Source organism: Sciurus carolinensis, chromosome 13 (assembly GCF_902686445.1).
Source record: "Sciurus carolinensis chromosome 13, mSciCar1.2, whole genome shotgun sequence".
Classification (NCBI taxonomy): domain Eukaryota; kingdom Metazoa; phylum Chordata; class Mammalia; order Rodentia; family Sciuridae; genus Sciurus; species Sciurus carolinensis.
The window spans coordinates 12566559-12581684 of NC_062225.1; the positions used below are offsets into that span (position 1 = coordinate 12566559).

The 15126-nt window shown below is 39.0% G+C and overlaps 1 protein-coding gene across 1 annotated transcript in view; it reads right to left on the reverse strand.

Annotated features, from left to right (window-relative positions):
• Slc9a4 (solute carrier family 9 member A4) overlaps window positions 1-15126 on the reverse strand; it is a 56379-nt gene that overhangs the window by 23944 nt on the left and 17309 nt on the right. Inside the window, exons 3-4 of the mRNA XM_047523314.1 lie at window positions 3090-3349; window positions 1607-1824 (exon numbers count right to left, since the gene is read on the reverse strand). Coding sequence (XP_047379270.1) covers window positions 1607-1824; window positions 3090-3349 — 478 coding nt within the window. The remainder of the gene's footprint in view (window positions 1-1606; window positions 1825-3089; window positions 3350-15126) is intronic.

Sequence of the window (15126 nt, forward strand, 5' to 3'; positions counted from 1 at the left end):
TTGCTATACTCTATTATTTAGGGAATGATGACTAGAAAAAAAATCTGCAGGAAGGTGTTTCTTTTTCTAATACTTTTCATCTGTGATTGGTTGAATCCATAGATGCAGAACACATTAATAGAGGGTGCCAGTCTTTACCTCAGAAGACAGACAAAAAGACTAAACAAACTTAATATCCATAAATCACATAAAATAAGGCCTTGTATTTCTAGGCCTTCAAGAGCATTATAATACCTCATAATATTATTATTAGCAATGATGAGTCAGGATGGAAAGAGAATAGGCCACGAGTGGGAGAAGTGGATTCTGGACACCTGCTCTGTCAATCACTGGGATGTGGTCAAGGTGGTCCCTCTATTAGTGGTGGCTCTGTCAGTTCTCTCAGTTATAAGATTAGAGTCACGTGAGATGGTCACTAAGGGTCAATGATGTTGATATATCCACAATATTAATCTTCACCTGTGTTTTTTTTCTTTTTCTTATTGGCTGGGATGAAGCTCTATAATGTTACTTTTCTTGACATTCACGCTATTTCCCTGTAGATTTGTGGAATATTGGAACTGAAAGACAACTAAAATTTTTTGTGGTGGAGGAAGATTTTTGAATAGATGAATGTCTGCCCAAGTTCAAATGGCTCGTTAATAACCATGACAGGATTTGATTTCAAATTTTAAAGGTGTACAGTGTCTCTTGAATTGTTTTTCCACTAGGGACCCTGTAGGCATATATATTCCACTGTTTTTATGAATATTTTAATATTCCTGCTCTCTTATTCTTTCCTAGATCCTAAAATTTATCCTAAGTTAATCTGAAATTGACACATTCAATGTAAGCTCTCAGTCGCTTCTCATTTCTCCTTGAGTAATTGATTTTAAAAGATTAATCAAAGTCATTAGAAAATATGCTTCTAACACAAATATTGTAGTTCAGTACCTAATATTTTTTTTCTGGTTCCTAAGATATAAATGTACAAAATAAATTAGAAGTCACGAATCTCAGTTTCAAAAATTATGCATACTTTACAAGGTGGGGGGTGTCATTTACAATTATAGTTGTTCTTACTAATTAAGATTGAGCTCTTTCTAAAATAAAGATTCACTTCCTGGCCCTTTGTTTGCTATACACCCGTGCCCTAAACCCTCAAACTAGTTGTGCTATTTAGAGGAATATGTAAGTGTATTTCCCTTACACAAAATTGAGATCTCACTTATCCTGTAACAAATGTGTAAATCCCACAGTTTATAATCTATATCTGATTTAAGGTGCAAGAGGGTAAAAATTGGCAAAGAAGTGAAGTGCAAGGGATACATTTACTGAGCTATATTTAAATGTGTAGATGGAAAAGTTCAGTCTTCAATTAAAAGAGAAAATATTCTTTGCTTCCTCGTAGCTTCCATGCAGAACCTAATCTGCCAGCCACTAATAACTTTGAGCTGATGGACGGAGCAAACAGAAAACATTCCTGGTCACTACACAGTGCCAACACTCCCCTAACCAGTAAAACCAGTCAGCATCAACTCACTGCTTACTTTTTTATATTGCAGAAAGGAATAAGAGAACTAAAAAACAAGCTGGGTAGGAGTCTTGGGTCCCTGCTGTCTCTTACTGATGGCTCTCCAGATCTGGCAGAAGAGCAGAGTGAAGCAGATGAAGGCCCAGTTCCACTCATGGTTCTTCCCAATGGTGGATACGCCCATGAAGATGAAGATCAAGGTCTCACTGACACTGCTCAGCATCTTCATGAAATACTTGATGGTCGTGTAAGATGTCTGGGACACATTTTCTTCCACATACTTTTTCATTGTCACCGCACAGGCTGTGATTCTACAATGGGAGCAGAATTTCAAAGAGAAGCAACAAGTTTTACTCCTCCACAAAATATCCTCCTCACTGGCAAAGCCATAGATACACGAAACAAGTCTTTATCCAGAAAGAGTACCCCCTGTGCTCCCCTTCTCTGCCTACAGATCATCTACACGTTTTCTCTCTTTCCCTCTCCCTAAGGAGAAAATGAGTGTGGTAGAGAAAGTGGATATGGCGTGGCTTTCACATAACAAAATGGCGGGCAACTCACACCAGCAAATCAGGAGCAGAACTTTTCTCTACCTTTCCTCCCTCATTGAGAGTTTTGTCAGTCCCAACCCTCACTGTCTGCTTTATTCTTCCTTAAACCAAAATAAATCCACTTCCGTTAGTTAGAATAATTTAGGAAGACCCTGATTTCTTCCACCTAAACAAATGTCCTACAACTATGTGATGGACTACTCTTTAGTTTCAAATGCTTCTGTTCTACAGTCATTTAGCAAGTATGGGGAAATGAAAGAACTTTGCTTTGTCTTGATGGTTTTGGTTATTTTTAGGGTGGGAAAAGGATAAATGCTTAGAGTCTAAATTTTTATATTTACTTGATAGAGGTATTCTTACACAATAAAATTAAATATCTCTGCCTGAAGCATTGGATATGAGGAAAATGTCACAGAGAAAAACACATGATCGATTTTAATGAGCCAAATTGAGACAACTCAGTCTAAGAACAACATATCAAGTTCACAAGGACATGAAGATAAACATCTCAAAAATGTCTTCATTAGAACAAAGAAATCTGTATTTCCAGTCTTATCCCATCTGCACAATTTCATTCCACACTGAAGCGTCATGGAACTATGACGTGATTTGAAAGGAACCGCAGAAAGTAGAGGCCAGGAATGGAGGTTCTCCGTGGCCTGGCTCCCTTCTACTTTAAAATTAAATTTTCACAGTAAATTTAAAAAGCTTCCAAGATGGATTTTAACCTTGAACTTTCCCCAGCTTTCCTCTGCACCAGCTTTGCTGTGAGTTCTAAATTGGTGTGGTAATTGCTAAGCCCTCCTCAGGCAAATCGCGGGATCAAATGCAAATTTTGGAGAGAATATTTGTTTGGCAAAAGACCTGAATCAGAGCTCACAAAAGTTTAAAAAATATCCTAAATCTTGCAAGACCTTTGGAGAGTAATGGCAGAAGTCATGCCTTTTCCAGATGCTGGGTTCACCCTCTGTGACCCTAAACTTTCTCTATTTGACTATGAGACTCGGAACTTGGATTGTACTCACGCCAGGATGCCAGAGAGATAGAGTGTTTCTGCAGCTAAGTAAGACAGATAGCTGAACATGAAGACGATGAGCGGTTCGATTGCAGAGATATTCTGAGTGAAACGTGTGATAAATGCAGAAATAAATCCAAAAATGATGCCAAAAACTACTCCCCCACACCCCACAATGATGAATCGGGCACATCCAGCCAAAATGTCGACAGGTTCTATGTCTTCGAATTTATGCATCTTTGTGAAGGCAATTAATATATTGTATAAGACCTGGACAAAAAAAAATGAAACAAATACAATAAACAAGAGTTAGCACTTAGAAATATTTTACACACCTATTCTCAACTTTGTGGCGAGTTAAATAATACACAACCATAAATTCTGCAACAAATATTAACACAGCTATCTAACTTTTAAATGTATTCCAAGTAGGTTAAATGCATTCACATTCACAAATCAGAAGTATAATACTCACAGCTTGTAACTAAGCACATGTTAAATGTTTGCAATTGATATTTTAGCTGGGTGTGGTGGTGAATGCCTATAATCCCACGGTGGGGAGGCTGAGGCAGAAAGATGGCAAGTTCAAAGCCAGCCTCAGCAACTTAGGGAGACCCTGTTTCAAAATAAAAAATAAAATGGGCTGGGGATGTGAGTCAGTGGTTAGGTGCCTGTGGGTTCAATCCCTGGTACTGGAAAAATAATATGCTAATTACCCTGATTTGATCATTATATATTGTATACATGGACCAAATTATTTTCTTATACCCCAGAAATATGTACATGTATTATGTTTCAATTAAAAATATTATTAACAAAAACCGGGGGCTTACTATGTGCCAGTCTCCTTGCCAAATTCTCTGCATAAGCTAATTTATTGCCTTTAAACATTGCACCCTTTCATGTCTGCTCTGTAATAAATAATGGAATTCCTTTAAACATTTTTCCTTTAAATTGAGCACTAGGTTGGGCTCCCTCAACAGATGGGGCAGAAGGGACACTGTAGGATGAAGTTTTCTTGAGACCCTCCCGAGACAATCACGTGAGGGTGAGGACTTCTGGTGGAGCCTGCCTGGGCTGTGGTTCCCAAAAAGGATCCCTTGGCAACCCTGCAGCTTCAGGGTCATGATAAGCTGCCAACAGAAAGCCCCAGTGTGGCCCAGCATGTCTGTGGCCTTGGTGTCCTCTGTACCACCCTCCCTTTGAGTCATAACCCCCTCGCCTGCATGCAGCTATCTCCTCCAAAGGCCCCTGGAGTCCAGTCTTCCACTACACCTGGCATTGCTTATGTCTGACCCCACCCACCTTCCAGGGGGTGGTCTTTACTTGTCCAGCAACTCTAGATCAGCTCCAGTCTGTTGATCCCTCCCAGTGTCCAGATCTACACCTTCCCCAGTGAGATCTGAACCCCACCCAAGCATCTCCTACCTGGGATGCCCTCCCTCTTAGCCCTTGGGACCATAGAGTTCCCTTATATCTATTAACTATAGCTATTAACTATAACTTTATCATAGTTAATAAATTTTACATAAACTTTTCTCCCTGATGTACTGTGTGATTTCTCTTTCCTGATTGAACCAACCTGCTACACTCTTCATATACAGATGGTCCCTGACTTAGGATGATTTGACTTACAATTTTTTTCAACTTTATGGTGGTGTGAAAGAGATATGTATTCAGTAGAAACTGTACTTTGAATTTTGAATTTGGAACTTTTCCCAGGCTGGTGATCCGCAGCTCCCAGTCAGCTCTGTTGCTCAGCTGAGATGCTTAGCAGGTTAGGCGTATCAGATGCATTTTCAACTTGTGAATTTTCTCCTGAACGGGTGGCTTTATCAGAAACTGGTCCTATTGAGGAGTGTCTATACGTCATTCCACTGACTTCTCCAAACAACTCTGGTCTGTGTGATACACACTCTTCATTTTCCTAATATTTCTCTGCATATTTCAACATTTATTTTGGAATTACAGGGATGTACTTATCACTCTACAGCCAAGATCTTATAAAGTGCCACAGTAAAGTGGCAGCAGACATTCGGGTAATGAGATGTGTAAAACAGATTAAGTAAGATAGCTGCAGAAAACAAAGGGCTTTGAAAATATCAGACTCTGGGGACTCCTGCTAAACCACAGCATACACCTATTTGCCTTTATCTGCACCTACCAGGACAAATGAAAACAAAAAAAATCAGAACAGGGGACAGAAGATAAAACTCAAGGAAATAGTCACTGTAAATATATTCTGAATCACCAAAGAACCCCTTGGAAAGACTCTAGGAAAGACCGGGTCTATTCCCCCTTCATTCCCTCCCTGTCCGAGCCTGTTTTCTGCTGTGTAACAGAATATCAAGACTGGGCAACTCATGAAAAATGGACATTTATTTGGCTCACAATACTGGAGGCTGGTAAGTCCAAGAGCATGGCACCAGTACCTGGCAGGGGCCTTCCTTCTTCATAGAACATGACAGGAAGGAAAGGCAAACACACCTGAGCCAGACAGGAAAGGCAAGAGGGACCCAAATTTACCACAGACCCACCTTGGAGATAATCTAATCTGTGATACTGACCTTAATCTATTTATTTGCCTTTTAAAGGCCTCACCTCTCAACACTGTCATGAGGCAACTGAATTTCAAAGTGAGCCTTGGAGGGGACACCCACACCTGCCTTCACACTCGGCTCTTCTCTTATTTCTGGATGTGGTCCCCTCTCTGCAGCCTGTCAGGGTTTCCCAGGCTGGCGCCTACTGTTCCACTTTGACCTCTCCATTCCCATTCTTCCTTACTAATGCCCTCAGAGTTCCCTCTGTTCTTCAGGGTGACCTGGCAGCTTCTGGGTTTGGGATCACCAGAATGCATACCATTTTGTGCAGACACTGAACCCGGGTGGTGGAATCTAGCCCCGTGGTCTGTAGTCTGCAGACAGCTGCAGTCATTCCCCACAAAGCCTACTCCCCAGTCTCACCCCACCGCCCAGGACTGCTCCATACCTGGTGTCTCCCCTTATGATAAGACATGGCCGATTTCCCACAGAGTGAGATAGGCAATAAATGATCACTCAGGTGCAAAGCTGTCTTTAGGTTGGTTTCTTGTTATGTACATAATCATAAGTAGCTGGAATACATTGAAAACAAAGCCCCAATTCATCTCATTTGCCCTCTCCTCTAAACAGGGTCCGACATTTGTTAGAGGGGTTTCCTCTACCGAGAGAGGCAGTGAAAGCAACCGATGGATAGGGATGGGCATCCCAGCTTCGGGGGGCCCTGGAGTCACGAAACATACATTCATTCTATGTACACCATACATTCTATTGAGCTCAAAAATCCTACAGCATTACTCTTGGCTTTGGAATGTGAGTTGGCAAAGAGGGTCATTCCTCAAAGGAGCTCAAGAGTTACCAACCTTCCTCTACAATGCCTCACTGCCCATGGACTTGGCCACTGGGGAGAAGGGACACAGGAGCGTGCCTAGTGACCCTGGAATTACAAGTTCACATGCCCTCCACCATGCAGCTTCTGGCCCTGATTTCTGTGTAGTGTCCCAGAGCTACAAGAACAAAGTTCTGCAAGCTGGGCTCGAATGTATTCTCTCACTGCTCTGGAGCCTGGAAATCCCGGATCAAGATGGTGCCAAGGCTGAGGGAGGATTCCTCCTTGCCTCCTCCTTGTTTCTGGTGGTTTTTGTCGGCCCTCAGTGTTCCTTGTCTTAGAGACACATCGCTCCAGGCTCTGTCACCTCTTCATATGGCCTCCTCTGTGTGTCTCCTCTGTGTCACCAGGTCATCTTAACAGGACAGCAATCATTAGATTAGGGTCCACTTTGGGCCAGTGTGAGCTCTTCTCTTCTTAACTAATCACATCTCCAAATACACTGTGTTTCAAATAAGGTCGTGTTCTAAGTTTCAAGGTAGACTTGACCTTGTACATGTGCTGGGGAGGGATGGCCATCATTCTACCCAATATAGTTTCTGTAACTGAAATATCCACAAAATAGAGTTAACTTGTATTATAGACTAGCAATCTTGATTTATAAATCTTTTAGAGCACAAATCATTTCATTTTGAATCTTAAAAGGTGCTAAACTGTGACATATCCCCTCCAAATGGATCGGTATTTGACTTTCAATGCAATAAGCAGTTAGTGGCTGGTAAGTTTGGTCAGATAAACAATTGTAGACAGATTGCAAACAAAAGTTTGCTTCCTTTCTGGAAAGAGAAGTTTCTAGTGCATTTTCTGGGAGAAGGGGAAAGTGGGAAAGTTAGAAAAAGAATCAGAAAGCTTAGTGCGAATTTGCCCAGGCAAGAAAACACACACACTATGCATATTGTGATGTATATCTCCTGATATGAGGAAAGGAGTTACTTCGAAAAAGAAATATTTGCAGAAATCTTAAACCAGATTTGCTGATTTGCTGAGGTATACAAGCAAAAGTTCAGAAATCTTAAGAAAAAAAAAAAAGCTAAAGAAAACCTCCATGCTTGGCTCACAATCCCTTCCAGACAATACCCTATGAATATTATAAATTTGTCCTTTCTAATCCTGCCTGCTTGCCTGTCACCTACCTGTGTGGCATCCATCATCCCTCCCTCCATCTGTGGCAGTGAGAGCCTTTTGTATCTCTGGCAGCAGGAAGTGAAATGACCAGTCACCTGCTGTATTTTACTACTTGTGTTTTGTTCTCAGCTAGGGAATGTGGCAGGGACACTGATATAGGTCCTTTCTTGGAAGGAATTGGTCTCCTCTGACGGGTGCCCTGGCCTGAGGACTCTGTGATGAGCTTGTAAACTCTTTCAGTATCCCTCCTTCCCTGGTGTCTCTCTGTACGGGACTATGAGAGTTCTCCTCACCCTTGGGTTCCTCCTTCTGGAGGGAAAAGGTTTCTTGCACATCTAATACACTCTGGGTGTCTGATCTATGGACCACATGGACAATATTGATTTATTTATTGTCCAGCTGTGCATCAATCATATTCTACAAAACTGTTATTATACTGGTCTATTTTATTTAAGCAAATGATGTCATGTTTTCAGGAAAAGCTTATCTGAGTATTTGAAATTTGTGACTTATGGTTTCAAAATAAATCTAAAAGAAACTTAGTGGTTGTATCCTGATGCAGTGAATTTATTTAGACTAATTCCACTCTCTGACTGACCTTGGAGCAATCCATGTGTGGGTCTTCTTAGGAAACCTGGGTATTGCATTTCTGGAGTTGAACTTCCAAAGGAGAGGAGTCAAGATGAGAAGCCAGACCAGGTTCCATGAGTCCAGAACAGGAAGGTTTGAATGAGGTTAAATGAGGTTTATTTGACTCTCAAATTCAGAGGAAACTTGGGAAACATGAGTGAGATTCAATAATTTGAATATTATTGCCACAAATCAAAAACCCTTTTGCATAGCTTGCTGGATTACAAGTAGCTCCTCAGTTCATCGCAGTGGCCTGGGAAAACCAATCAGTGCAGCCCTGAACTTGACCCTGGTGTGCCCTGACGGTCGATGTCAGGGCACTTTCAGAAGGCCACATAATTAGGAAGACTGCATTTACAGCACAACCCACGTGACTGTGTGCAACATGATCCTTACCTTTCAAACTAGTAGGTCCTGGGTATCATTACAGTGGAAAATTATTGTCTTTGAATTCATTTCAAATCACAATAGTGTATGTGTGTATGTGTGTGGTGGGGGAGAATAGTTAAGGGGAAACTCGGTCAAGGTTAAATCCCAAACATGTTTGTGACACATGGAGAACAGGTTAGATTTTCCCTCTTTACCCATCATCTCAGGAAATGGTCCTTTTACAAGATATAATTGCAAATCTCCCAGATTATAACATAAGCCACTCTGACACTACCTTGTGAGAGTGCTGAGCCTGTTTAACCCGGAGAAACTCAGTGACGCCTGACACCAGTCACCAGCCAAGGCCCAGCAGAGATGGAGGGTCAATTCCAAATATGCTGAATTTTTTTCTTATCAACCTCATGGAGGAATAATTTCCATACGATAAGCCACGTTTAAAATGAATGAATTCTGGCCATTATGTACATACATAAAATCACTGTGTGTTCAAGATATAGAACATTTCCACAAACCCAGGGAGTTTCCTCATTCCTCTTTTGAAGTTTATCTTGTACTCTGGCCCCAACCTTAGGAAACTTCTGATCTATTATAGATGGATTTGCATTTTACTTGAGTTAAATAATATGGTAGGAACTCTTTTGCATCAGAATTCATTAACTCAGAATAATATTTTTGGAAATTACTCCTGTTATTGCAGGTATGAGGGGTCTATTTCTTTATATTCCTAACTATTTTCTAATACATGGTGATAGTAAATTTCAGCCACCCTGTCATCTGTTAATGAGCATTTCTTCTCCCTTACCTCAGTTTTTGGTTATTTGACTATTGCTACTGTGAATGTTAGAATTCTTTTGTGCAGATCTATGCTTTTATTTCTCTTAGATATATTCCTGGGAGTGGAATGGCTAGGTAATACAGTTGAAGTTTTAAGAAACAGACAGATAGCTTTGCAAAGTCATTGCATCATTTTATATTCCTACAGAAGTGTATCCCAGTCCCTTTTCTAATTTTTTTTTGAGATATCTGATTTTTTTTTTTTTTTTTTTTTTTTTTAGTTCAAGGCTAAAGTTGGCCTTGAACTCCTTGATCCTCCTGCCTCAGTCTCCTGAGTCCCTGAGATTAGAGCCACCAGACCCTCCTGATATTGCCTTCTTTTGTGATATACATGCTTAAATATTTGGCAATTTTTAATTAAGCTTTTTGTTTTTATTGTTATTGAACTATAACATTCTTTTTTTTTCTTTTTTTTTTTTTTTTGTGGTGCTGTGGATCGAACCCAGGGTCTTGTGAATGCAAGGCAAGCACTCTACCAGCTGAGCTGCATCCCCAGCCCGAGTTATAAAATTCTTTATATATTCTCTGTAAGTTCTCTGCCAGATATGTGCATAGAGAATAAGTTCTCTTCTTCTTTAGCTTGTCTTCTTGTTTACCTAAAAGTGCATTTTAAAGATCAAAAAGTATTATTTTGGTAAAATTCAGTTTATTGTGTTATCTCCCCTTTTTGTTTGCTTGTTTGTGTTTTTCCTGTTCTTTGAGAACTCCACAATCAGAGAAATTTTGGTCCTATGTTTTCTTCAGATTTATAATTTTAACTTTTACATTTAGGCTATGACACATTTTGTGTTTTTAAATAGGATTTGAGGTAAGAGGTGATTTTCATGATTTAACACATGAACTGTCAGATATTTCAGTAGCAACTGTTGAAAAGACACCTCTTCCATTGAACTGCCTGTTATTTGATAAAAGTCAATTAACCTGTCTATGTAAGTCTACTTCCTGGTTGTTTTAATCTGTTTTATAGTTTACATGTCCATTCTTTAATCAATATTATTAATTTTGTAGTATAATTATAATTATTGTGACACTATAATACGCCTTCAAATATATCTTCAAGTTTTGTTCTTCTTTTTAAAAAATTGCTTCATGTATTCTAGGTCATTTGAGCTTCCAAACAGATCTTAGAATTAGTTTTATCAATTTCTATTTAAGGTCAGGCATGGTGGCACATGTCTGTAATCTCAGAGGCTTGGGAGGGCTGAGGCAGGAGGATCACAAGTTCATAACCAGCCTCAGCAACTTAGCCAGACCCTAAGTAACTCAGCAAGACTCTGTCACTAAATAAAAAAAAAAAAAAATGGATGGGGATGTGGCTCAGTGGTTAAGTGCCCCTTGGTTCAATCCCCAGTACCCAAAATAAATAAATTTAAAAATTCTATTTAAAAAGTTTCATGGGAAAGTTTTGGGATTTTATTGAAATTTACCAGCTTGTTGGAAGAAAATTGATAACAATGCTGAGTCCTGTTATTTTTCAAATCCTTTTATTCAGATCCGCAATGTTCTATACTACTCACTGAAAAAGTCCTGCACATCCTTCTTGAACTTATGTCTTTTTGTTTTTACGTTACATTTAAGTGAGAGTTTAATATTTTCTCTGGCCACTAGTAAAGCTGTTTGCCACTACCTAATTAAGTGCTGTTGATTTTTGTACATGAACCTTATATTTTGTGCAACAGTTTGGATCTTAAGTGTCGCTCAAAGGCTTGTATGTTAAAGGCTTATTCCTCACTGATGGCATTATTGGGAACTGGTGGCAGGCAGTGAGGTCAATGGGGGTATGCTTTTGAAGGGGATAATGGAACCCCAGACCTTTCCTCTGTTTGTTTCCTGAGCACCATGAGTTGAACAGGTTTCTTCTGCCATGATGTATTGCTTCACACAGGCACAAAGCAATAGGGTCAGGTGACCATGGACTGAAACCTCTAAAACCAGGAGCTTAAATAAACTGTTGCTCATATCACGTTGATCATCTCAAGTATTTTGTCACAGAGATAGAAAGTGAATACATTGTGACCTTGGTAAGTTCACTAATAAGTATTTTATTCTAGGAGTTGTTTCATAGATTCCTGAAGATTTTCTGCATATCATCATGTCATCCATATATAGAATGCACACTATTCCCTGAGTGACGTTTATGCTTACATTTAAGCTTTTTCCTCTTGCCTAACCAGTGTTTTGAGAGTGGGTATTGTTTTGATTTTTTTTTTAATTTTTATTTTTATTATTATTGTATACAAATGGAATACATGTTGTTTCTCTATTTGTACATGGAGTCAAGGCATACCACTTGTGTAATCATACGTTTACATAGGGCAATGATGTTTGATTCATTATTTTTTTTCCCTTCCCCCCCACCCCTCCCACAGATTTTAGGAAAAAAGTGCTTGATATGTAACCTTTAGTATAACGCTAGCTATAGATTTTTCATAAATTTCCTTTATCAGGTTGAAGAAGCTACTTAGTCTCTTTACCTTCCGTGAGTTTTTATCACTGAGGGGTGTTGAATTTTGTCAAGTAGTTCTCCACTTTTATTAATATAGTCATTTATTAATGTTAATAGTAACATGGTGAATTGAATTCATAGATTTCCCCTATGCTTAGAAACTTGTATTTCTGGGATATCTTTGATGGTCTTGACTTATTTTCCTTTCTTTCTTTGTTTCTTTCTTTCTTTTCTATTTATTTATTTTTACAGACTGCATTTTGATTCATTGTACACAAATGGGGTACATCATTTCATTTCTACGGTTGTGCAGGATGTAGATTCATACCATTCGTGTAATCATACATGCACATAGGGTAATGATGTCTGTCTCAGTCCACCATTTTTCATACACCCCTCCCTCTCATTTCCCTCTACATAATCTAAAGTTCCTCCATTCTTCTCTCACTCCCCACCCTGCCACCCCCATTATATATCATCATCCACTTATCATGGAAAACATTTGGCCTTTGGTTTTTTGGGATTGGCTTATTTTACTTAGCCTTTTAATATGTTAAACTGAATTTTATTTTTCTAGTATTTTATTAGGAAATATGATGGATATTGGGCTATAGCTTTGATTTCTTTCTTGAAATGTCTTTGCCTTGTTTTGGTATCAGAATTAAAGTTGGTCTCATAACAGTTGGAAAGCAATCACATGAATGAGTGTACGAAGAATAAATATTATTTCTTCTTTAAGATACAGGCAAGTTACCATGTTTTAAAGTGGTTATTCCATCATTATCACTTGTTACCCTCCTTACGTTTACCTTCTTTGGACTTCCATTGGTTTCACTTTGCTCTTCTTCTTGTTTCTTCAGGCAGAAACTCCAGTCCATTGATTTTTGGTCTTTCAACTCTTAACTAAAAGGCTTTTAATATTATAAATTCTCCTCAAAGCATTTCTTTAACTATACTCCACAGGTTTTTGTTTGTTGTATTTTCATTATTATTTAGTTAAAATAATAACTAAAATTCCTTTGTTATTTCTTTCTTGAATCATGAAGTATTTAGAAGTGTTTTATTGAATTTCCAAGTATTGGAGTTTCTCCAGATATCTTAAATTTTATTTCTTTATTATATTTAATTTCATTCTGTTGTGGACGAGGAACTCACTTTGTGGTATCACTAAATCTATTGAGTCTTTATTTACAGCTAAATATATGGCCATTTTTTGGTGAGTATACTACATATACTTAAAAGGAATGTTTTATTTTCAGTGGTTGGGCATAATGCTCTATGAATAGCTATTAGACAAGGTGATTGATAATGTTCAGATCCTCCCTGTCTTACTGATATTTTTCTGACTTGTTCTATCATTTTCAAAGTGAGAAGTGTCTGAATCTCCTACTCTGATTGTAGAATGATCATTTCTTCCCTTTGCATTTGTCAACTTTTACTTTGTGTATGTAGTGACACTACATTTAGGTGAATACCCATGTATGAATTGTAGAGATTGTGAATCAACTTTTCATTATTATGATATGTCCCACTTTACCTTCATAATACTCATTACATCAATTTTAATTGATGAAAATGTTGCCCAACTTGCATTCTTATGCTGTTTGCCTGGTATCTCTTTTGGCATCCATTTACCTTAAAATTTCTGTGTCTTTATAATGAAATTGCATTTATATAGATAGGATTTACGTTGGTCTAGCTTTATAATCAGTTCTGGTAATCTCTGGCTTTTATTTGGAGTGTTTAGTCCATTAACATTTAATTTTATTATTCTTATGATTAGACTTGGGTCCACCACATTATCTGTTTTCTCTTTCTTGCCTGCTGTTTATTTTTCCTTCTTGCAGTCATTTGACTCATTTAATACTATTTAGAATGCTATTTTATTTATCGGCTTAACCTCTTTTAGTGGTGCTCTACAATAATGTACTTCACTCTTCACAGTTTACTTTGGGTCAACATTCTATCACTTCACATAAAATAAAGAAACTTTATATCCAAGTAGGCCCATTAAATGTATTGTCCTTTCATTATTATGAAGAACCAAAGTGAGAAAGCATTTTGTTGTCTTAATATGAAATCTCATGCATGCTTTCGACATGGACAGCTGAGGTCCCAGTGATAATTTACTGCATCATTTTTGTAACCACCAGCCTTTCTAGTCATGATCATCAAGTGCCCCACCATGCTCAGGATCCTCCAAGGTAACTTCTATAGTATGGCGTCTGAGAAGGAGTCAACCGGTGCAGTCACATTATTTCCAACACGAGATCTTTCCCAGAAGGGCATGAATAGACACACCCTGGAGAAGCCCGTCTAGATCCTGGAGACTGTGAGACAGTCTGAGGTGAAACTGCCTACCTGGTTATAAGATGTGGTAACTCTTCTGAGAAGCACAGCACTAACTGACTAGCCACAGATAGAGAGGGAAATACCATGACATAGATTAAGGGATAACAAGGGGCTATGAAGAATTGAGTTGGAAAGACACAAAACTTGTTAGCATCCCTTCACATAAAAGACTAACACCTGGGCAAAAATAATTAAGTAGATGGTGTGGCAGCTAACTAGAGTGGGAAGAGAAATGAATAGGTCTGTAACGCGCAGCAGAGTCAAAGAGTGATCAATGCATCCACGGTGGAAGAAATTCTGGAGTGACATTGTGATGACCCTTGGCACTGTCTCCCTCCTAGGCACCTTAAAGCATGGCACTTCAAGTCCGTTTGAGGTCAGCTGTCACCCTGTAATTAAGCCTGACCAAGTTTTGAGTGTGAAAAATTTGACCAGCAGTGGTATGTGTCACTTTCGGGTTGGATCCTTGGCTCGCTTGCTGAGACTTTCCAGAAGTTTCTCTTCCCTCAGATGTAGTTTTTCAAGATGGAGTGCTCTACAATCCCACGTGCTCGAGTAACAGTAATGAAGAGAGGACTCTAATGGACAGAAGAGGACAAGGACTGCAAGCGAGAAAGGAGTCTGTTGTTTCAGGACCCTTAGCTTTGGAAGACTCTCAGAACTCTTGGTTCTGAAACCCCTCAAGCCAGATGGGTTCTACTTGTGCCTTTGTGAGGCCTCACCCTAAAGCAATGTTTATTTCTGGGCTTAGCTTAGGGGTTGACTTGTATCTCCCCCAAATTCCTGTGTTGAAGTCTTAATTTTCAAGACCTCGGAATGTGACTGTTGTTGGAGATAGGGTCTT